General features: G+C 45.6%; 1 protein-coding gene and 1 long non-coding RNA gene across 3 annotated transcripts in view; both read left to right on the top strand.

Annotated features, from left to right (window-relative positions):
• The window catches only part of LOC148127181 (uncharacterized), a 155,232-nt gene that overhangs the window by 74,978 nt on the left and 57,586 nt on the right, over window positions 1-22,668 (top strand). The window lies entirely within an intron of this gene.
• The window catches only part of KRI1 (KRI1 homolog), a 78,742-nt gene that overhangs the window by 2,199 nt on the left and 53,875 nt on the right, over window positions 1-22,668 (top strand). For both annotated transcript variants that reach the window (XM_026716710.2, XM_026716711.2), the window contains exons 4-7: window positions 8,227-8,329; window positions 19,930-19,981; window positions 20,098-20,132; window positions 21,263-21,359. In XM_026716710.2, coding sequence (XP_026572495.1) covers window positions 8,227-8,329; window positions 19,930-19,981; window positions 20,098-20,132; window positions 21,263-21,359 — 287 coding nt within the window. The remainder of the gene's footprint in view (window positions 1-8,226; window positions 8,330-19,929; window positions 19,982-20,097; window positions 20,133-21,262; window positions 21,360-22,668) is intronic.

Genomic DNA, 22,668 nt, shown 5'->3' with positions numbered 1-22,668 from the left:
TTCTGATCTTCATGGAGGGAGTTCAGGGTACGGAGTACCCGATTGTGGACAGGGACCCATGGGGAACGGAGAAAGTAACATCTTATTGTTTCATTTGTACACATTGCCAATATCACGTCCCTTGGTACTCACATTGTGGGAGACTTGTGATATGGCAACCTGGAGGCCTAGTATTGGTATATGTAAAGTGTCTCCCAGTATTACGAACCAGGAAGCAATCAATGCATTGTTCCGTTTCCCTGGGGTTTATAATTGGGGAGGGTCATCATAAAAAGGTTCAGGGGAATACCATTCCTCCAACTGCTCTATCTCTAGGGGTAAAGGATCATCCTGGGTTGGTCTTCCCTTTATCAGCGTTGAGTAAAGATACAATGAATTAATCACCACACTTAATACCAGTAATATGGTTACAACCCAGACAGATGGCATAAGACCCCTTCAGATGCAAGCAGTTTCCCTTAGCCTTTGACTAGGCTCCATATCCTACTGTTTCCTCCCTCTCCCTTTTCCCAACTTATTAGGGAAGCCTGGCGCGAGACCTAAGCCGCCAGGGAAGACCCTCCGAACTAGAAGTAGTGGGGATTTGGTGGTCTTCGCCTCCCGTAGGTAGAGGGACAGCTTCCGGAGTGTCACCACTAGGGGAGGGCAGTTCCTCTTCGTCTCCCGTAGGTAGAGGGACAGCTTCCGGAGTGTCACCACTAGGGGAGAGAGTCCTCTTCACCTTTTAAAGGTCAACCTGAGTGGAAAGTCAGGTTGAGATCCGATTTTCCAACAGGCAGGCGCGGCTAATTTAACCTGAGACCAATGAACCCATGATTTAATCTCCGCTACCTTAACAGCAAGGGGAGAACACATGACTACAGTATAGGGGCCCTTCCATTTGGGAGACAATGTTTCCCGTCTCCAATCCTTAACCCAAACCTCCTGCCCTGGACGTATGTTGTGGGGGGAGGTTACCAAAACCTGAGGTTTACACGTTAACACATATTCCTGTAATTTATGGATAATTTCATTTAGGGCCTTGAGTTGTCTTAACCTAATAACATCAGATACATTTGTGGTGTCATGCATATCAAACCTAACCAAGTTAGGAACCCTGCCATACAATAATTCAAAAGGGAGACCGAAATATCCCTGCGTGGTGCACAACGTATCGCCACCAGAGCTAGGGTCAAGGCATCAGTCCATTTGAGATGTGTCTCCTGGCATATCTTTGCCAGCTTGTCCTTAATTGTTCGATTGATTCTTTCCACCCGGCCCCCAAAGGGGTGGAAACTACAGTGTAATTTCCATGTAATACCTAAAACTTTTGCTAGTTGTTGCGTTGCCTTGTAAATAAACTCCGGACCATTGTCCGAGGAGATCCGGGAGGGTAACCCATACCTTGGTATTACAATATGAAGTAATGCTCGAGCAACCTCAGTGGCCTTCTTTGTGCGTGTAGGTACACATTCTGGCCAGCCCGTGTATGTGCAGACAATAACCAGCAGTGCATTGTAAGGGCCACAACGAGGCATGTCGGTAAAGTCAACCATCAAAGAGTCGAAGGGGTAACAGCCTCGGGGTTGGTGGCCCATTGGTGGCTGCGGGCCTTGCCTGGGGTTATTGGCTGCACATATTTCACAACGGGCACATACATTGGCTGCTATGCTGTTAACTCTATCTATATACACCTCCCTCCTAAGCGCCTTTGTGAGGGCAGTCTTACCTAGGTGCAATTGCTTATGTAGCTGACGTACAACATCCCAGGCCAAATGAGCGGGAATATACACCCTCTTATCTGGTAAGACCCACCACTGACCTTCTTGGTGCGCCTCGAGTGCCTTTTAGCCGGTCCCTATCCTCCTCCGAGTAATGGGGTTGGGGTTGAGCATCGGGCACCCATATGGCAAGGTGCCTTTCAAGGGGGGCAAAGTCTAGTAGGGCTGCTTCACGCGCAAATTTGTCAGCTCTCTCATTCCCCCTTTGTATATCTGTCACCACCTTCTGGTGGCCCCGGCAGTGCATGCCTGCTACTTTGCTCGGAGCCCACACACTGTCCAATAAACGCAATATCTGGGGCCGTATTTTATTTCTTTTCCCCCTGCAGTTAGTAGTCCCCTCTCTTTATACAGAGCCCCATGGACCTGGACTGTGAGGAAAGCATATTTGGAATCCGTGTATATATTTACTGCCAGCCCTGTGCCAGCTCTAGAGCCCGGGTGAGGGCATGTAGTTCAGCTAATTGGGCACTAGTTCCGGGAGGGAGTGGCTTTGCTTCCCAGACCTCATCCAGCGTGACCACCACATATCCCGCTTTTCTCACTCCCTCTTGTAAGTAGCTGGTGCCATCAGTAAACAGAGTATAATCTGGGGCAGGAAGGGAACATCCTTCAGGTCAGGACGACTAGCATAAGTTTCTTCAATAGTCTGAACACAATTGTGCTCTACTGCTATTTCAGGCTCAGGTAATAATGTGGTGTGTATATATGCAATTGTTGACCAAAGGTTAGCTTATTTGCTTCCTGAGTCAAGATTGCTGTGCCAGCCACTGCTTTAAGGCAGGCTGGCCATCCCTTGGCTACATTATCTAGTTGCTTGGAGAGATATGCTACCGGCCGGTGCCATGTTCCCATCATCTGGGTGAGGACGCCTATTGCAACGTTTCGCTTAGTGTCAACAAACAACTGAAATGGTTTCTCCAAATCCGGGAGACCTAAACTGGGAGCTTGAAGGAGGGCTTGTTTAAGGGATTGAAAACTAGCTTCTTCCTCTTTGCTCCAAAAGAGGGGGGCCCTTTCTGCCCCTTTCGTAGCTTCATAGAGAGGTTTTGCAATTAGGCTAAAGTTGGGAATCTAGATGCGGCAGAAACCAGCCACGCCCAGAAACCCTCGTAATTCTCTCCTGTTAGTTGGAACAGGAAGTTGACATATGGCCTCCTTCCGCTCGTGGCCCAACGTCCTCTTCCCTTGCTCAATGTCATAACCCAGATACCTGACCTTTGCTGAACTAACTGTGCTTTTTTTCTAGATGCTTTATAGCCTAAATCTTGCAGTAGTGAAAGTAAATCAGCTGTATTTTGCCAACACGCGTCCTCTGCATATCCTGTTACTAATAAATCATCCACATATTGTAAGACCACATCTGGGGCTGGTATATGTAAAGCCTCCAGATCCCTGGCCAAAGCAGCACCGAAAAGTGTAGGTGAATTCTTAAATCCTTGAGGCAGGTATATTGGTCCAGGTATAGTGCTGCTTCCTACCAGTGTTAGGGTTTTCCCACTCAAAAGCAAATAAATGCTGGCTTTTCTTGTGTATGGGGATGGTAAAGAAGGCGTCTTTCAAGTCTATAACAGAAAACCACTGAGCCTCCCGAGGGATAAGTCCCAATATGACATAGGGATTGGGAACTACCGGATGGATAGTTATAGTAGCTAAATTTACAGGCCTCAAATCCTGAACAGGGCGAAACCGACCATCCCCTTTTGGAATTGGCAATATGGGGGTATTCCAGGGCGATTCAGTAGGTACCAGGATATGATGTTCTAAATATAAGTCAATAATATCCTGGATAGCTTGCATAATGTGGCGGGTATGCCCTCTGTCTGATTCTCACAGGCACTTTCAGAGGCACTTCCTCAATTAGAATGGGTGGATGGTGTGCTGCAAAACCAGGGGGGTTATCTTCCGCCCACAAATAGGGAACTTTAAACTGCCTCCAGACTTCCTTGTCAGCGCACCCAAATTCCCTCGCTACCATAAGCCTCCAGGATTCTTCCAAAGGTACAGACAAAGTTACTTTTCCGTACCCCAGGTTCATGGAACCATCCTCATTAAAGGATAATTGTGCCCTCATTTTACAGAGCAGATCCCTTCCTAATAATGGGACAGGGCAGTCAGGCATATAAACGAACTGGTGTGTTATAGCCTGCCCTTTTAAGGTGCATTCAAGGGGCTCCAGAAAGGGACGTTGTAAAGTTGTCCCTGTTGCTCCCTGAATATTAATAGTTTCACGGGATGCCTGCGCTAAGGGTTGGGTTAAAACTGATCGGGTAGCTCCGATATCCACTAAAAATGTAACTGTCTTGCCTCCCACATTCAGTCTGACCATAGGTTCAGGAGGCTGACTGAACCCGGTCGGCCTCAGTCCCATTCTTCTGCCTGGGCCAAGCCCACCAGAGGGGGTCCGCCCAACCCCCGTCTGGTTTCTATCTGTCCTCTACCCCTCTGGGTCAGCCTTCTCTGACCATCTTCCACCACGAAACTGAGGCTTCGTGGGGGTCCTTCCCTATTTCTGGGTAGTTCACGTTCGGGACACTCACCTTTCCAATGCCCATATTTCTTACATAAAGCACATTGGTTATGGCCGAGTTCCCATCTTCCCCCTTTCTCCCGACTCTTGCCCCAGCCCTCTGTGAGCGGACCCCGCACCACGTGGATTTGACCGTCCTCGTGGTGCCCACATCATGGCTGCTGCCATTAATTCAGCCTTTCATTGCATCTTCTGATCTTTTTTTTTTCCTATCCTCCTCTTTATCCCTATTTGCAAAGACTTTTCGAGCTACCTCCATTAATTGGATTAATTGCCAACTGATCCACTTGTCTCAGGGGGGCTGTCAGGGAAGCCTGTTCTGTTTTTGCCCGAGTTCTGGCTGCGACCGGTTCGGTCATAGCAGATGTACTCGGCGCTGAAGTGGATGGGGTAGGGTCCACGGGCCTTTCCTTTGGGGTGGATGTTGAAGGCAGTGATCTATCCACCTGGACCGATCTATTCATTCCCTCTGACCTTGGGGACTTTTTAGATATGGAGATAGTCGATCTAATCGTGCCATAAAGTCTGCCACCCTCCCGATTCCTCCCCTCCGACCCTTCTTCAAAACCTCCGGTGGTACATAAGGGGGGTTGGAACTTCCTCGGGACAACTAGGCAGCACTTGTACAGATTTCTGTAATTTGTTAAGGGTAACATGTCGTGATAGCAAGGCTTTACACCGCTGCATTTTAAGTCGTCGTAGCCAAGGGGTGGATGATTCAATAAATCCAACCACACGTCTATATGGACCCTGATCTGGGTAGCCTAACATTGGGTGAAAGACCCTACGATGTACCTGCACGGCAGTGGGAATATCAAGTGTACCCACTGGGGCCACCCAATCCCAAGGTTGGCCCATTCAATTTCACAAAATTTTCGCAATTTCTACCTATCCCATTTACGCCCATAAATCCTGAGACTGGTAAGCCTCCTTAAAATGTTTCATCATAACCTCCAGAGGGGTTACCTCTTTAGTTTGTCTACCACCCATAATCCTCGCACATAAACAGACAAGAGAGAGAGAGGAGAGGAAATTGAAGAAGAGGGTAAGGGGTCCCACTTTCTTCAAACACAGCAGGGGATTTTTCACATAGACACCCACTCACACACGCCCGACCCAGGGAGCCGGATATTCACGGTCTCCGATGGGAACTGCGGACGCCACTCGCTTTCTACTGACCCACGGTGCTGGAGACTCACAGTCACCAATGGGAACTGCAGTAGGCTCTCTCTCTTTTCCAATCAGACTTGACAAGTCCACCCACTTTATCTGTTAAGAGAGGGTGATCAGTCCTCTCCTCCGTCCCTGCTTACAGGGAGGGATTATATTTCCCATCCAATACTTGCCTGCAGGCGTCTTCTCCTTTTTGTTTCTCACTGCTGGCCAGCCCCAGTCCTGTTCTTCTCACCTCTCACCAGTGGTTCGTGGGTTTGTCAATCGCCGACAGCAGCAGTCAGCCGTCTGGGGAAGTCCCTCGGATTCAAAGGGTTCCGATGGCGCCTGGGATATTCCCTCCAACTCACCGATCCACTGACTGTCGGGATGGACCACCCTTCTTCAAAAACATATATATAAAACACACGTATATGTATGTATATACTAATAAAAGAAAATAAATAATATAATAGCCCCTCACCAGACAATACATTACACCAACCATTTAATGGGCTCCATCTTGCTCTGGGTTCCTCACACCTGCTGGCAGAACGAGGTCTTCAACCCCTTCCGGAAAAGTGTTACAATGGGGGCCATTCTAATCTCTCGGGCAGGGGTGTCAAACTCAATTTCATTGAGGGCCAGATAAGCATTGTGGTTGTCCTCCGGGGGAGTGGGGGAAGGGTGTGGCTGGGGAAGGGTTTGGCTGGGGTGTCATGAATGACTGGGGGCAGGGTTGGGGAGGGAATCCAGGGCTCTCCGATGAGTGGGGCTGTGGGCAGGAGGCTTTTCCTTCAGGATGAGGTAAGGTGAGGCAGGAGGCAGAGCAGCTACAGCTGGAAACCTGTTGGCCACCATGCACTCGCTGCCCTTTATTTTGGGCTGTAGACGCAGCCTGTCAGCCCCTTGGTGCATGCTGTGGTTTTGGAGCCCTCTGCCACCATTGGGCTGACCATCCAAGCAGCAAGCGGAGATGGGGGGATGCATAAGAGGGCGCTTTGCCAGCAGGCCTGTCAAGAAGCAGGGGAGGGTGCTTCCCCACCCTCTACCAGACACAACATGTGGTGCCTAGCCGGGCTTCCTGGAAGCATGTCAGGATAGGAAGTGGCATCCGTCCCAAGGCTGGAAGAAGAGGGCCTTTGAGCATCCTGCCGACTTGCCTGCTTGTGCAGAGGGAAGCCCCACTGCCCCCAAGCTGCCCCACTGCTTAACTGGCGCTGTAGCCAAGCTGCACCTTCTGGGAATGCCAGCTGAGCAGGGAATTTGGCTGCAATCCTCATTTCGGAATGGACATGTGGCAGGGAGGCTGCAAGACGGAAGGCTGTCTTCAATCCAGGGAAGCCTTGAGGGCTCCACCTGAAGGAGCTGTGTCGGTCGGACAGTACCCTGAAAGCACTTTGGAGCTGCTGCCTTGCCAAGCAGGGCAGGGCAGGGCTCGGCTCTCCCCTCCGAGCAGCCACAGTGAAGGAGGTGCATCATCGGGGGTCTTTGTTCCTGGGTAGTAACTCCACTGCTGCTCAGCAGACCCACCCAGCCCGAAGGAGGCAAAGCGGCCAGCTAGAAACGCTGGGTAGAAGTGGTAAAGTATACCCAAGCCCATCTCCTCAACCCCCTTGTGAGTCTTGCTCTTGGCCCACGTGTGGAGCACATTTCCCTCACGCACCCGATGCACCTCAGCACCACCAAGGCCGCCAGTAGCTTGCACAGGTCCATTAGGCCACCTGGAGCACCAGGCCCTCCCAGCCTGAATGAGGTGAAGACACCAGCTAGAAAAGCCGAGTAGAGGTGGTAAAGCACACCCAAATCCAGCAGGTAAAAGTGGCCACCGCAAGTGGGGAAAACCGGATCTTCATCAGTGCCATGACCGCCCAGGCCCAGCAGAGATGGGGGTGGAGGCACACGATGCTGGCTGGGCTTGGCCAGCCATGGCACCGCTCATGTGGCTGCTTTTGTCTGCTGGGTATGCTTTACCACCTCTACTTGGCTTTCTAGCTGGCTGCTTCACCTCCTTCAGGTTGGGTGGACCTGGTGCTCCAATCAGCGATGGCAGTGGCCTAATGGATCTGTGCAAGCTGCTAGTGGCCTTGGTGGTGCCGAGGTGCATTGGGTGCATGAGGGGAACACCCAACAGCTCCATATAAATGTTGGAACAGGAACAGAGAAAGTACCGCCCTGTGGGCGAGGACTCGATTTCTCCCCTTCTATCAACACTGAGAGTGGCCACAGAGGAAGAAAGTGAATCAAGATAGCACAGGGCCTCCCACTCCTATCCCCTGAAGCCGCTCTAGAAGAATACCATGGTCGATGGTATCGAAAGCCGCCAGGAGGTCAAGTACAGCAAGGATGGATGCACTACTTCCACCCTGCTCCTAACCAGAGATCATCCAGAAGCGCGACCAATGCTGTTTCTGTTCCATATCCAGGCCTGAATCCTAACTGGTAGGGGTCTTAGATGAGGGCTGTCAAAGTCCCCGTTTGTGGGCCAGATGCATCATGTGTTGGCCACTCCCGCGCCCAGTTTAGCAAAGGGGGGAAAAGTCCCGATACGTCACATAATATCGCCATGATGATATGAGTTTCACACCCCTGGTCTAGATAATCCGTTTCATCCAGAAACCTGGAACTCCCGCATAACCACCTTCTCCAAAAAGGGAAGATTGGAGACAGGCTGGAATCCAGCGATATCTTCTTAAGTAATGGGCGGACTACACTATTGTATTTGGGTTGGATAAAGATTTAACTTTACTAGAAGTTGTCAGTTATGTTTGATTCTCTTCTCAGATTCTTGCTCAGCCACTCTTTGTAAGAAGACTTCCACAAAGAAGAAAGAAAAACCCATGTTACTTAAGGATTATGAAAGAAAAGTTATGGTTGAGAAGGCAGGGTAAGACATTAAAAGTTACACTATCTCATCATTAATATTTAGTCTAGAGATGTTGAGCACTAGGAGTTTATCTTTGCTTAAATGATTTAAGGAAGGAACGTAATTGGGATAGCATTTAGGTACATTTTTCACTTATTTTCTGAGGTTTATCAAGTCATTGACAAAACACGGAATTTATGTATTTGAACTTTTATAGCACTAAGACTTATATACCGCTTCACAGTGCCTTACAGCCCTCTCTAAGTGGTTTACATAGCATATTGCCCCCAACAATCTAGATCCTCATTTTACCCACCTTGGAAGAACGAAAGGCTGAGTCAATCTTGAGCCTAGTGGGATTCAATCTGCCAAATTGCAGGCAGCTGGCAGTCAGCAGAAGTAGCCTGTAGTACTGCACTCTAACCACTGCACCACCGAGGCTCTTTTATCCTTATGATGACCCCATATATGAAGAAAACTGATATACCCAAGTTGTATACAGTAGGGAACAAAAAACTTCTGTAGAAAAGGAGCCTACATACAGTGTTTCCCTGAAAATTAGACTTACCCTGAAATAAGACCTAGCCTAATTTTAAGCATTTTTTAAAGCAAAAATAAGCTCTAGTGAAGGGTGGATGTGGCCAGCACAGGAGGTGGCAAGGGCACACGGCACCTGATGATGATGATGTCTGCAGCAGCTGCAGCTTGCATAGCACAGGTAGGTTGATCACCTGTCCAAGCTGCAGATGGAGGCAAAGGAATGTGATGTGGATATGTCACACAAGCTGTAGTAAAGCCGAGAATCGAGCTTGTCTTCGCGCGGCAGTACTGGCAGATTGAGGCAGAGGTGCTGGTGGGAAGGCAGGTGATCCGGCCAGGCCGTAGGATTGGTAGGCCATAGCAGGCAGCAGGAGGCTTGTCTTTGTGGTCTTGGCTTTCCTGCGGTCCATGTAGCATGTCCAGATCACCTGCCTTTCCCCCCATCGTACTTTTGCCTCCATCTGCTGCTTGGATGGAATCAACTCACCTGTGCAGGCCCAGAGTATGTTGATCAAGGGACTGGAGAGCTACAGCTGCTGTCGGATACTGTCGGTCCCTGCGCACTTGTCATATCTTATGTGCATGCTGGGGAATGGGGTGCCCAACCAGACCAATCACCCTGAAATCATGTTTCCCCCAAAATAAGCCCATGTGCTTTATTTTGGAGCACCCAAAAATATAAGACCGCGTGTTATTTTGGGGGATACATGATATGTACCTTAAGAGCAAGACAGATGAAAATATGTCCCTTTTAGAAGAAAACAACAACCAAGAGCAAAGCTCCTACTATCTATCCTAGCCCACTCTAGTGAAGCCACTCTGGAACTGAACTGTCGCTTTCATAGCCTCCCCTTGAAGAAAATATCCAGACACACACAAAAGAGCATTCATCAATAATTTCTAGTTTCGAAAAAAAAGGCATAATCCAGCATTCCTGCAACAAGAAGAAAAGTATTCCAGACTTCCCTAGGGAAAAAAAGGCTAATATTGGTGATAGGAGATTCAATTCTTAGAACAGAAACTATAGCCTGCAGACCATATAATCAATCTAACATCCAATGAGAGAGCAAAGGATTTTAGAAATGAACCACTGGTGTCATCAACAGAATTTTGGCTTCCTAGATCAGGGGTGGGCAATTAATTTCTGTCGGGGGCCACATGGAAAATCAGATCTGCGTTCAAGGGCCGAACCAATTTTATAAAAGGCCATTATAAAGGGCCCGTTATAAAATGCAGCAAATTATATATAAGAATATTATATAATATATATATGTGCGTGCGTGTGTGTGTATGTGTGTGTGTCTATATATATATATATATAATATATATGGATCTTTGGTTGTTCGGGTTTTCTCCCGCGTAAGATTCGAAGTATCTAGGCAACGTTTCGATGAAGTCTCATTCATCATCTTCAGGCTTCTGTCTTAGGCTCTGTGCTTCTCAGAGTGATGTGAGCTCGCAGCTGCTTCTTCCTTTTAACTGCTAGTGGGGGTGTGACTTGATTGGGTGGGGGCTTGGCTGTGTTCTTATTGGGTGGGTGTGTGTTCTCATTGGTAGGGGGTTTGGCTGTGTTGTGATTGGTTGGGGGGTTGGCCGTGTTCTGATTGGCTGGAGGTGTGTTCTGTTCAGGTTGGGGCTTGGTTGTGCTCAGGTTAGTCTTAGTTGCTGGGGGATTTGAGCTGGTGAGCTGTGATCCTGCTGTTTGGCTTCGAGTTCGTGGTCGTGCTGCATCTTCATGGTGGGTGTAAGTTTGCTTCATGTATGGCTTGGAGGGGTTTGAAGTGGGTAGTGATGCAGCTGCAGTGCGGCTTCTGGTCTGTGGTCGTGTCTCATCTTCTGTGTGGGTGTGAGTCTGCTTTCTGCGTGGAAGTGTGGTGGTGGCATCTTGTGTGGCCCTCATGGGTGTGGGTCTGGTGTCATTCTTCATGTTAGGTACTCGTCTGTTCATGAGGGCGGGTTTCCAAATGGCAATCCTAAAGGAAAAAACAAGAAGCATGGGAAACATTTAAAGATAGGATCGTAAAAGCCCAGTTCAACACAATACCACTGGAAAAGCAAAATAAGAAATCCAAGAAGAAACCAGCATGGTTGCATAAAGATCTCTCTGATAAATTGAAAGACAAAAAGGATAAGTATAAAAAATGGAAAGAGGGACGCATAACAAAGGCTGAATATCAGCAGATAGCCTGAATCTGCAAAGATGAAGTCAGGAAAGCAAAGACTCAGAATGAACAAAGACTTCTTTCAACATATAAATAACAAGAAAAAAGTCAAGGAAACAGTTAAAGACAGAAGATGGCAAGGAAATAACAGGCAGTAGAGAGAAAGCACAGCTGCTTAACTCATTCTTTGCATCAGTCTTTCACACAAAAGACTATAACCTAATTTACCAAAAATATAATTGACAGACTAGAAATTAAAAATGAAAATATGCAAGAAAATGGTAAGAGAACATCTTTCTGACCTTGATGAATATAGATCACTGGGATCTGATGGGTTGCACCCAGAGTTCTGAAGGAACTGGCAAATGTTACCTCAGAACCATTGAATCATATCTTTTAAAAATCTTGGAGCACCAGAGGGCAGGATAAGAAACAATGGATGGAAACTAATCAAGGAGAGAAGCAACCTGGAATTAAGGAAAAACTTTCTAACAGTGAGGACAGTTAACCAATGGAACAGCTTGCCTTCAGAAGTTGTAGGTGCTTCATCACTGGAGGTGTTTAAGAAAAGACTGGACAGTCACTTGTCTGAAGTGGTATAGGGTCTCCAGCTTGAGCAGGATACTAGATTAGAAGACCTCCAAGGTCCCTTCCAGCTCTATTCTGATTCTGATTGACTGAAATACATATCTTCTGTGTTCAAGTATTTTTAAATGGTAACAGTAGTTCTCATTTAATGATCACAATTTGGATTGGGACCAGGAATTAAATCGCTAAGTGGAAAATCACATGATCACAACTGTGTTTATGATTTTATCTGAGCACCCCCCACCCCCCTTTCAAATGCTCACCTGGGCACTAGAATAATTGGCAAAAAGAGAATTAATCTTTGTATTTACATTCACTGTCAAAAAAGGAATTATAAGAAAGGAAGCAGGCACTTAATGGGGAATACACATTGAAAGAAATGTGGTGATATTTTACCATGAAACATATTTCCTCAAAGCTGTCTGCTATTTTTTTATGTCATTTCTTTGGCATGTAAAATTTAATATTCATTGATATACAATCTACAACTATAATTGGGACCAAAATTTCTATTGCTAAGCGAAGTGGTTTTAAGTAAGATGTGCCTGATTTTACATTTTTTTTGCCATCATTGTTAAGTGAATAATTGAAGTTAGGTGAATTGTGGTTGTTAAACTTTTCCCATTGACTTTGCTTTTTGGAAGCTGATTGGGAAGCTCACAAATGGGATCACATGGTCCTAGGATGCTACAACCATCATAAATATATGCTGGTTGCCAAGTGTCTAAATTTTGATCATGTGAACATAGGGATGTTGCACTGTTTGTAAGTGCCAGGATCAGTTATAAATCACTTTTTTTCAGTGCTGTAATAACTTTAAATGGTCACTGAATGGTTGTAGGTTGAGGTCTGTCTATAATATCCCAGTGCCTATGCACATTTGTTTAAAATAATGTATCAGCAATTAGATTGTATAAAGAGTGCTTGACTTGCTTTGTAGCCAGTTCCTTGGTTCATAATCTTGCCCAACACAATTTGTGTTTGTCTGAAGATTACCCATACTGATTCCTTATTCTGGGAAAATTTCCATTATCTAGCACAGTTATATAAATACTTAAGTGGTAGCTTTAAAAAAAATATGGATGTGATAATATTTGTGAAAAAGTTAGATTATTATGAGATCCTTATATAGCTGCATAATTTAATAAAATGTATGTAAAATGTATGTAAAATTTTCAAACTATACTACTGTTCCTTAAACTTACTCCTAGAAAACTGGGTGACACAGTTTTGTTGCTAGGTTGGCTCTTTTCTGTAAGGCTGCTTCCAATAGGGAAGGGGATAGGGATAAGAGATCTAGCCCACGGCTGCTTGTTTGTGGCATGCTGCAGAGCTTGATACTCCCTTCACTCCTTTTTAACATCTACATTAGGGGTAGGGAACATTCAACCTGCGGGCTGTATAAGACCTGTGAAATCATTTGGTCAGGCTCTGCCAAGGCAACTGCAGGTGGGATTTGAAATTCAATAAATCTAGGAGCTTTTTTCAGAGCAACATAAATTTATATTAAGTGAATCATAATAATGTAAATTTTGAGGGACAAGCAAGGACTTTCAATTACGAGATAGGACACATACGAGTACATGACAGGATAGACACATGCTTCTTGTTGGCTGCCTGCGTCTGTATGTATTGCAGTGGATCAAAGCAAAATAATTGTGTCGTTGGTGACACACACACATACTGGATAGTTATTAAAACTTAAGTGGTGTGACATCCTGCAAATGGCAATTACAAAGAAAAAAATGATGCAGTGTTGTTCTTTCCAAGAGAAACAGACAAATGATTATTTTTTTGTTGACATTAAAGATGTCACTACAGTTCAAAACATGCTAACTTCAATGAATTGGGAGGCCAAATGTATCTGGATAAAATCAATGCTCTTCAGTGGAGTTTGGAATCACAACAAGCCCTTTCACTAGTCCTTGTGACAGAGATAATGTTATTCAGACAAGTTATGTAATGAGCAAGCTAATCGCAAAGAAGCTGAGGCCTCATGTAGAGGGAGAGCTTGTGAAAGATTGCATGGTATCTGCTGTGGAGTTGTTGGTACCAGATGAAATAAAATTGTTTCAGAGTGTTAGTTTGTCACGAACAAGTGTATTACTGACAGTGCAAGATATTGAAAAAACACTGAAGGCGTCAGTGAGATGTGCTGACAAGGACATGCCCAGCAGATGTCCTGGTGTGGCTGGCTGCTTCCCATAATAAATGAACATAAGTGATTGGTGGATGTTTAGGACTGTGAGTGGCCCTTAGAGAAAAGGGGAACTTAACTACACTTGCTTTTGTATGGGAAACCAGAGCTGGTTTCGCTTTTGTGCCAGTGTGGTTTATTCAATAAAGTTTTATACTCATGGTAAAATAATGTCCCAGGAGTTCCTTTTTCAGGATTCGCCAACTGGATAGTTGACATTAAACCAGCTCTCCATGTAGCCGCCTATCTGGACTCCATTAGGAAGTTGGCAGCTGGCAAAGAAACAGATGAAGGGGGCCACACCAGGGGATGACCCCTCTCAAGAGGCCCCAGCAGCAGCTGAAGCCAAAGCCAGGATGCAAGCGGCCAGGCATGCCCCACTGAGAAGCCAGAGCAACAGCCTACTCTCAAGGGGGAGAGAGCGACAGAAGGACCATATCTGGGGCCCAAGGGCTGATGGGTAAGCCACATGGGGCAGGCGATGGAAGTAGAGGACCAACAGATCTCCTCTGGAGTCAGGTGACCCAAGGGAGCAAATGGAATGTTAAGTGAGCAACCAAGTGGGAAGACTCAACTGAATGGAAGTTCCTAGCTGCAGTTCATAGTCTGTCATTGGAACAGCTGAAGGAGAAGTTCAGTGGTTGGAAGTCTGGGAAGCCACTTCAATGAGGGCCATGACTGCAGGAGCCAGGATGAGTGCCATGAAACTGCTGCCTACCCCATTTCCTCCCCTCCTGCAGCCAATGGTGAGAGCTCCCAGCAGTGGCCTCTGTACCCGCCACCTCCCCACCAGCAGGGCAGGGACCAACACAACTCCAGTGGCAGCCAAGGTCAATGGTCAGACACCCCTGGCAGCAGTGGGGTTGCCACCTGGATACTTCCTGGTGCAAGAGGACTGACTGCCACCTCCCTTAGTGGGACAGATTCAAAGATCCCACAACAGCCTGGTGAGCAGAAACCCACATCAACTCCTTATGGCAGAGCAAGCAACCTGTGGCCGAGTGCATCCAAGATTTTGGGTTCAATGGTCAACCCAACAACTTGGCCTATTTCCTGAGCCAGGTCTGGAACCAGATGAATATGCCTGGACCAATGCTGTTACATCTAACCTGGAAGTCAATGCGGCAGGATGACTGGTGTCTCTCCATGATGAGAGGGCTCTGGAGCTGCAAGACCTGGATGCTTTCATGCAGGCATTGTGGGACAGATTCAAAGATTCCACAACAGCCCGGTGAGCAGAAACCCACATCAACTCATTATGGCAGAGCAAGCAGCCTATGTCCAAGTGCATCCAAAATTTTCGTAGCCTGCTGACTCACCGAGGAGATTGACCTGAGTGTATGCTGCTCTACCAGTTCCAGGAGGGGTTGAACAAGGAGCTGTATCACAATTGCCTCGACCTTCGAGTGTGGTACCAGTTAGCCATGAAGGTGGAGCTTGACCTGATGGAGTACTGGGAATATGTGGTGCATGGAAACTGGCCCACTGAATGCCTGAGAGACACCTGGCACTCTGTGGAGGAAAGGGGGTTTCGTCTACTACAGGAAAGGCCACACTGGAGCCTAGGAGCGTGTTTCCGATGTGGAAAGGTGGGTCACCAAACAGCCAATTGCCTCGCACTGCAGCCAGCATCTGCACTAAAAACCCTGGCCCATCCAAAGCCAAGGAAATCACTTGCAAAGCTGAAAATGTGGGTGGCTGAACAGGTCATGGAAGTCTCTCCTCAATCCAGTGAAGGGGAGAGAACTTTGACCCACAACCAGCCCACCTTGGTCTTTTATGAAAGTGACAGCAACAGGGAAGATAACCCGATGGTAAATGGCACCATCATCCCTATGACAACCTGGGTGGAGATTTTGGTGCCCTCCTCTGGAGTAAGAGGGGATCCTCACAGCCTTATTGGACTTGGAATGCACTTGGTGCCTAATTAGCCTTCAAGCTCATAATTAAAAAGTATTCTTTGACCATAAGTCCACCAGTTTGGCTTTACCATCATTTCTTTTCTAAAGAAAGATTCCTGGGATGATACCCAAAGTGGCATCTTTGTGGGGAACTTTATGTTTATTTCAACCCTTCTGGCACATCTAACCAAGTGAATTTTCCAATGACGTGAACAGTTCGGTGATTCTATAGACTATCTTGTGAGGTGGTGGATTCTTTTCTAGACCTGTATTAGCAGATGGTTAATCCCTGAGATACCATCCAACCCTTATAGTCTATGATTTTTAATTAATATGTGAGAATGCCTAATCAAAACTTTTATTCAAGATGTACAGAACTCTGCAATTAAATATTATTAGCAGATTACATTTCCAACTCAACTTTTGAATGATGGAATTGCAAAATTCACTAAATCCTCCAAATGAACATACCTTGTGTGCACAATTATTTGCATCTGTTAAAGTGAGAATAATAAAACAACTCAAAATGTACAAATAAATATTTCTGACATTTCAAAACAAAATAAATCAGTGATTAATATAGCCAACCTTCTTTTCAATAACTCATAAGTCTTCCATTCATGGAGTGTCAGTTTCTTGATCAGTTGATGATCAACTTTTTGTGCAGCAGCAACCACAACCTCCCAGACACTGTTCAGAGAGGTGTACTGTTTTCCTTCACCATAAATCTCCTGTTTAAGAAGGCTCCACAAGTTCTTAATAGGATCAGGTGAGGAAAGGGGCCATGCCATTATTCTTTCATCATTAAAGCCTTTACTGGCTAGCCACACAGTTCTGTGATGCATGCAAAGGAGCATGGCCCTGCATAAAAATCATGGTCTTCTTGAAAGATGCAGACTTTTTCCTGTACCACTGCTTGAAGAAAGTGTCTTCTAAAAACTGGCAGTAGGCTTGGGAGTTGATTTTGAATCCGTCTTCAACCCGAATAGGTCCAACTAGCTCATCTTTAATAAAACCAGACTATACCAGTACTCCACCTTCACCTTGCTGGAGTCTGAGTCGAAGTGGAGCTCTGTTACTGATCCAGCCCCCAATCCATTTAGCCTGTCAAGTCACGCTCATCAGTCCATAAAACCTTTGAAAAATCGGTCTTCAATATGTCTTGACCCAGTCTTGCCATTTCAACTTATGCGTCTTCTTCAGTAGTGGTTGAGTTTCAGCCTTCTTTACCTTGGCCATGTCTCTGAGCACTGAACACCTTGTACTTCTGGGCACTCCAGGTAGGTTGCAGTTCTGGAATATGACAGCACTGGAGGATACTGCATTCCTGGTAGCTTCACATTTGATTCTTCTCAAATCTGGCAGTTAATTTGTGTCTGTTCATTTTTCAACACGTTTCTTGCAACCCTGTTGATTATTTGCAATAAAATGTTTGATGGTTCTATGATCACGCCCCAATATCTTAGCAATTTCAAGGGTGCCTCATCCCTCTGAAAGACTTTTTACAATTTTTGACTTTTTAGATCAGTTAAATGTCTTTTTTGGTCCATTTTGCCTAGGAAAAGAAGCTGTCTAATAATTATGCACACCTTGATATAAGGTGTTGATCTCCTTAGGCCAAACCCTCCCTCATTACACAAATATACCTCACCTGATATGCTTATATCCACTAAGCATTCAAGTTTATATAGCTTGGAGGTGGAAAATATGCATGAAAATGATGATATGTTCAGAATACTCACTTGCCTAATAATTGTGCACAGTGTATATCAGGGGTGTCAAACTCAAGGCCTGCAGGCCAAATCTAGCCCGTGAGGTGGTTAGATCCAATCTGCGCTGCTGCCCTGGAAACATCAAAAGACTGGAAAGTCCAGGCCAATCGGGTGCTGATCTGCAACCTGGTGGTGGCCATCCAGGTTGGACTTTACTGCCGCTTTGGCCCCACCCCCTTGGTCTGTGCATAGGAAGCAGCAAGCACACACAGCCTAACGTCCCTGGGGACTACGCCTCCGCCCACCTTCCACCCCCATTCGTTAGAAATCCGGGCCCTCTTTTGAGGTATTTGTAGCTTGATGAGACTATTTTTTAGCATGTTTTTCTAGACCCAAAGTGTGAGAAGTTGAAAAATTACAGTGTGTGTGTGTGTGTAGTTGCAGCAGAGTGCGAGTGGGAGGTTGAAGTGGTGAGTGCTGGTGCTATGGCTCCTCTCCTCTATGGCTACCAATCTTTAACATTGGTAATCTTGAATTGTGAGCTCTTAGGAAAATATCCCCTCCTTCTGTATTGCAAACAGCCATTTCCAAAGCAGAGTGAGAAAAATATTTTCCTTTGCTATATTTCCAGTCTGAATTAGACCATGGCAGGGTCCTTACAGGAGACCCCTTTTAAAGATTATATGTTAATAGAAAAGCAACTAACTTTCCTCTGATCCTAAATGCTAAAGCTGTTGCACATAAAAAATAGAGGAGCTCTGATCAGCTATTACAGTACAGCCACAGCTGTACTGTTGTCTGTGGATGCCCCCACTAAATGCAAGCACGAGATAAACTGAGTCTGGTTTGTTCTCAGTCTTTTAAGTGGCCACAAACTACTAGCAAAAGTGGCATTTGATCATAGCAAGGAGGCATCAAGAAATGTTTCCACTTTTGCATTTGAGTATCAAGAAGGGACAGGAAAGGAGAAAGGGAAAGAGGAAAGACAAAGGAAAAAGAAGGAAAGAGGGGAAGGAAGAAGAAAGAAAGAATGAAGAGGAAAGGAAAAGGAAGGAAGGAGGGTAGAAAATTATAATGAGAGGAAGGAGGGTATGAGCAAAGTCCTGCCTTAGCACTTGGCCATCAGTAGCCTTGCTATCCTTTTGCCATCCCCTTGTCCCCTCCTCCTGACCTCTCCTGGTGGCCTCCCATCCTATTGCTGAGGATGCTTTGGTTACAAAGCTGGCTCTCCTCACATGGAGAGGGCATGGGTCTCCCTTTGACCCACACACTTTGCCCTCCCACACAAACCATAAGCAACCTGGCCAAAGAGAATGAGCACAGCAGCAGCAGCCTTGAGGAGATAAGCACAGCTGGGTGGCCCCTTGGGGAAGGCTGGGCAGGGTTGGGCATTTGTCTTCCACTGCTCAGGGCTCTGGGCAGCCTATGCCACTGTCTGGGGGTCCTCCTCATGGCCTGAAAGGGATGGCAAGGCTCCTCTGGTGGACAAGGTTTGGCACTTGCCCTGGTCTTGCCTTCCTCTCCTGCAGACTGGATTTCCCCAACCCCACCCAGGCCACCACAGGCGTACCCAGCCATGAGCAATGTCGAACTGATCCTGCCCACCACACCCATGCCAGACATGCCCACTATAGCCACACTCACCATGGACCCTCAAGATCAACCATAAACCTGATGCAGCCCTCAGTGAAATAGAGTTTGACACCCTTGGTATATATATATTTAATTTTCATAAGTGACACTTGCTTTTTTGCAGTATAGAGGTGCTAAGTTTCCCTTGCTACATTTCTGTACTTGGAACTGAAAGAATATGTGTGTACTTCATTTTCCCTTCCTTAATAAATTTATATTAGCTTAGCCAGTAGCATGAATATATGAGCAGCTTTGTTTCTTTCTGAGAAGGTTTTGTCTTCAACCTCTCCGGAAGCAATATTCATCAATATCAGAGGACTGAACTTCAGGCTTCAGATAATTTGGTTTCTTTCATTTCAAGTTGTTATGATATGTACAGAATAACCCTTGAGTAACAAGGATATGCACATAGAAACGTTTATGAGAGTAGCTATGAATAATTATTCAGCCACATAGATACACTAAATTGAGTTAAAGTTTATTTTAAGAAATAGCACAGTCCAATAAACGGTCCAGGTCATATACGTTTTACAGTCCAAAGAATATCCAATTACAAAGTCTTCTTACTGATTGCCTTTGTCATTTACAGCAAACAAAAATATCGAAGTATAAGCACAGCATAAATACAACTGAGAACCTTAGATAGCAACAGAATGTCAGAGAGACAGAATGTCAGAGAGAGCAAGCTATGATCTCTAGTTCCCTCTTATGGTAATTTGCAATATAATCAACCAATCGGAATATAGTATAAATCAATACATTGATTTTGTCTTAAAGCTACAAACATACATTGTTGGTGTATATATTCCCAACCCAGCTAATTGGTGGGCAGATTCCTAATACAAGTGTTTCTGAGCAAGGATTGGTCAACTCGTTGTTTTTTCTGCAGCAAATATGAAGATGAAGAGGATGAAGAAGAGATAACAGTTAAAAGTCAACAAGTGAGTATGGTTTGCAAGGAGTATATCAATTTGAAGTCTGGATCCTCTCATAATCTCTTCTAGAAACATGTAAAGTTACTGGGTGAATCTTCTTTTTCCCTGTCTTCTTTTTACAGACTTATGTAGAAGAACAGAAGGAGCTGAAGGAGAGGTGAGACAAGAATTCATAGTAGTTATTAGCTATTTGGAAGCCAGGAACTCAGTGGAAACAACTTGGGTGATTCAGAATCTTCATGCTGATTGCTCTATATGTGTACATATCCTCCAAATGGTAAATGTCTATAAAGTGTGATTTGGGAATAAATCATCTTGGAATCCTGTTCCTCCATAGGCATTGGGGGAATAAGGTATAATTACCGTATATACTCGAGTATAAGCCGAGTTTTTCAGCACATTTTTTGTGCTGAAAAAAAACCCCTCGGCTTATACTCGAGTCAGATTCCCTCTGAAAAAAAAATGGTGTGGAGCTCCGGAGCTGGGCAGCCCCTTCCCTGCTTCCGTGTTTCCTTTGCAACTTGTAAGCATGGGGGTAATCGGAAGCAGAAAAGTTCTTGCATGAGGATGTATTGTTTTTTCTTTATTTAACTGTTTTTAGGGGTGAGAAAAGACCCACCGTCATGTGAGAATGCTCAGACACGAAATCTATCCGCCTGAAAATAAGTGTGTGTGTGTGTGGGGGGGATTTTAACAGAGGGAAGACATAGGCAGAAGGCAAAAGCGACGGAAGATCCTTCATGGGAAACTGAGGGGGAGACTCACCCTTGGTCCAGATGAGCCCCCTTCCCCGCCCCTAAGGAAGCAGAGGCAGCCAGCAAAGGCAGGCAAGCCCCACTTCGCGGACTCCGTCCGTCCTCGCTCCCACCCACCCACCTAAAGCCACAAAGTCCCCCAATTGCGCAGCCCAGAATCGCCCTCCCCTCGGGGCAGCAACGACGCCCGGTGTTTCCTGAAACAAGAAGCTCCGCCGTGCAATGAAAGCGCCCTGGCTCTAGGCTCAGAAAACAACGCGAGCCGAGGTGGCTTCGTTTCCTCAGCCCTAGCTGCTTTCAGTCCCCTCGGGAGGAGGAGGGGGAGGAGGAGGTGGCGGCAGCGGCTCGCGTTGTTTTCTGGCTCTAGGCTCGCGATCGCAGAAAACGCGAGCCGCTGCCGCCACCTCCTCCACCTCCTCCCCCAACTAATTATTGTAGTTGTAAATATGACTATGTGCTGTGTGGTAGTATTGATTTTTAACCTCCAAAAACGCTTGACATTATATTAAACCTACCTTTGTCTCTGATGCAGCTTCCGAAAGTTTGTGGCAGAAAGTGATGAAGAAGAAGGTGACAATGGCAATTCTTCAGCTCTACTTCAGAAACGGGTTAAAAGTAAGGAAGAGAAAGTATGTGTCTATATGAGGTAGTATTATTTAGGTCTGTCTTATCTAAGCAGGCAACTGTTCTGGAACTCAGTGTCTTAGTTTCTAAAGGAAAGGTGGGAAATACATATTTTTTCTGTTTGGTTCTCTAGGCTGTCTGAAATATTAATTAATCTCTTCAGATTTGTGGGGAATGTCACACAGGATATCCTCTTTCTGTGATGGCATTTTTTTTGTCAACTTCTGATATTCAAAGAGTTTTCAACAGTGACATATCTTTCTAATATTTCAGATACCCATTCTTGAAAAGAAATAGGATGCTGAATGTGTTCTCTGAATCTTGTATGCAATTTACCTGTATTATTGAATACACACTCATGAGATGCTTCACTAGGTCTAGGGTAGGATTAGCACCTTGCTTAAATACAAGAATTAGCTTAACTTAGAACAACTGAATTCCAGTGAATTATATTGGTCAAATATTTTATTTTCATACTTCTCTGAGCACACAAAGGGAATGGATAGAAAGATGCAGGGAGTGCAGGTCTCTCTGTAATGTCCATGATTATTCCATTCTGTATTGGACCATTGCAGATTTCTTTACAGGTAGTCCTCAACTAACAATCACAATTGAACCCAAAAATGTATGTTGCTAAGTGAACAATTTATTAAGTGAACTTGCCCCATTTTACAACTTTCCTTGCCACATTTGTTAAGTGAATCACTGCAGTTGTTAAATTAGTAACACAGTTGTTAAATGAATCTTGTTTCCCCATTAACTTTGCTTGTCAGAAGGTTGCAAAAGGGGATCACATGAACCTGGGACTCTGCAACTGTCATAAATGTGAGCCAGCTATCAAGTATCCAAATGTAAATAATGTGACCATGGGAGTGCTGCAATGGTCATAAGTGTGGAGAATGGTCATAAGTCACTTTTTCAGTGCCATTGTAACTTTGAACAGTCCTTAAACAAACTGTAAATAGCATTTTGAACGAGAAAACAGAGTTGAGAAGAGGGAAGATGCACAAACTGACTTTATTTTATTTTTGCAAAAAAGGTAATATTAGAGGTATAAAATCTTTGGGATCATTCAAACTATGTGTAGTATATAGAAGTTCAAATAGATTGCAATATAGAACAGGGGTGTCAAACTCAAGGCCTGTGGGCTGGATCTGGCCCATGAGGTGCTTACATCTGGCCCATGGGGCCAGTCTGGAAATATCAAAGGACTGGCCCACGGTGCCTCTGCCGGCCCTAATAGGCTGCATGTGACCCCCCCCCCGACCCCATTTTCGGCCTCCACAGCCTCCTGCAGCACTCTGATGGCCGAAA

Source organism: Pseudonaja textilis, chromosome 2 (assembly GCF_049901715.1).
Source record: "Pseudonaja textilis isolate UNSWEBS1 chromosome 2, rPseTex1.2, whole genome shotgun sequence".
In the NCBI taxonomy this organism is placed as follows: Eukaryota; Metazoa; Chordata; class Lepidosauria; order Squamata; family Elapidae; genus Pseudonaja; species Pseudonaja textilis.
Note: the sequence above shows the minus strand (reverse complement) of the source record. Positions and strands in the feature narration are given on the sequence as shown.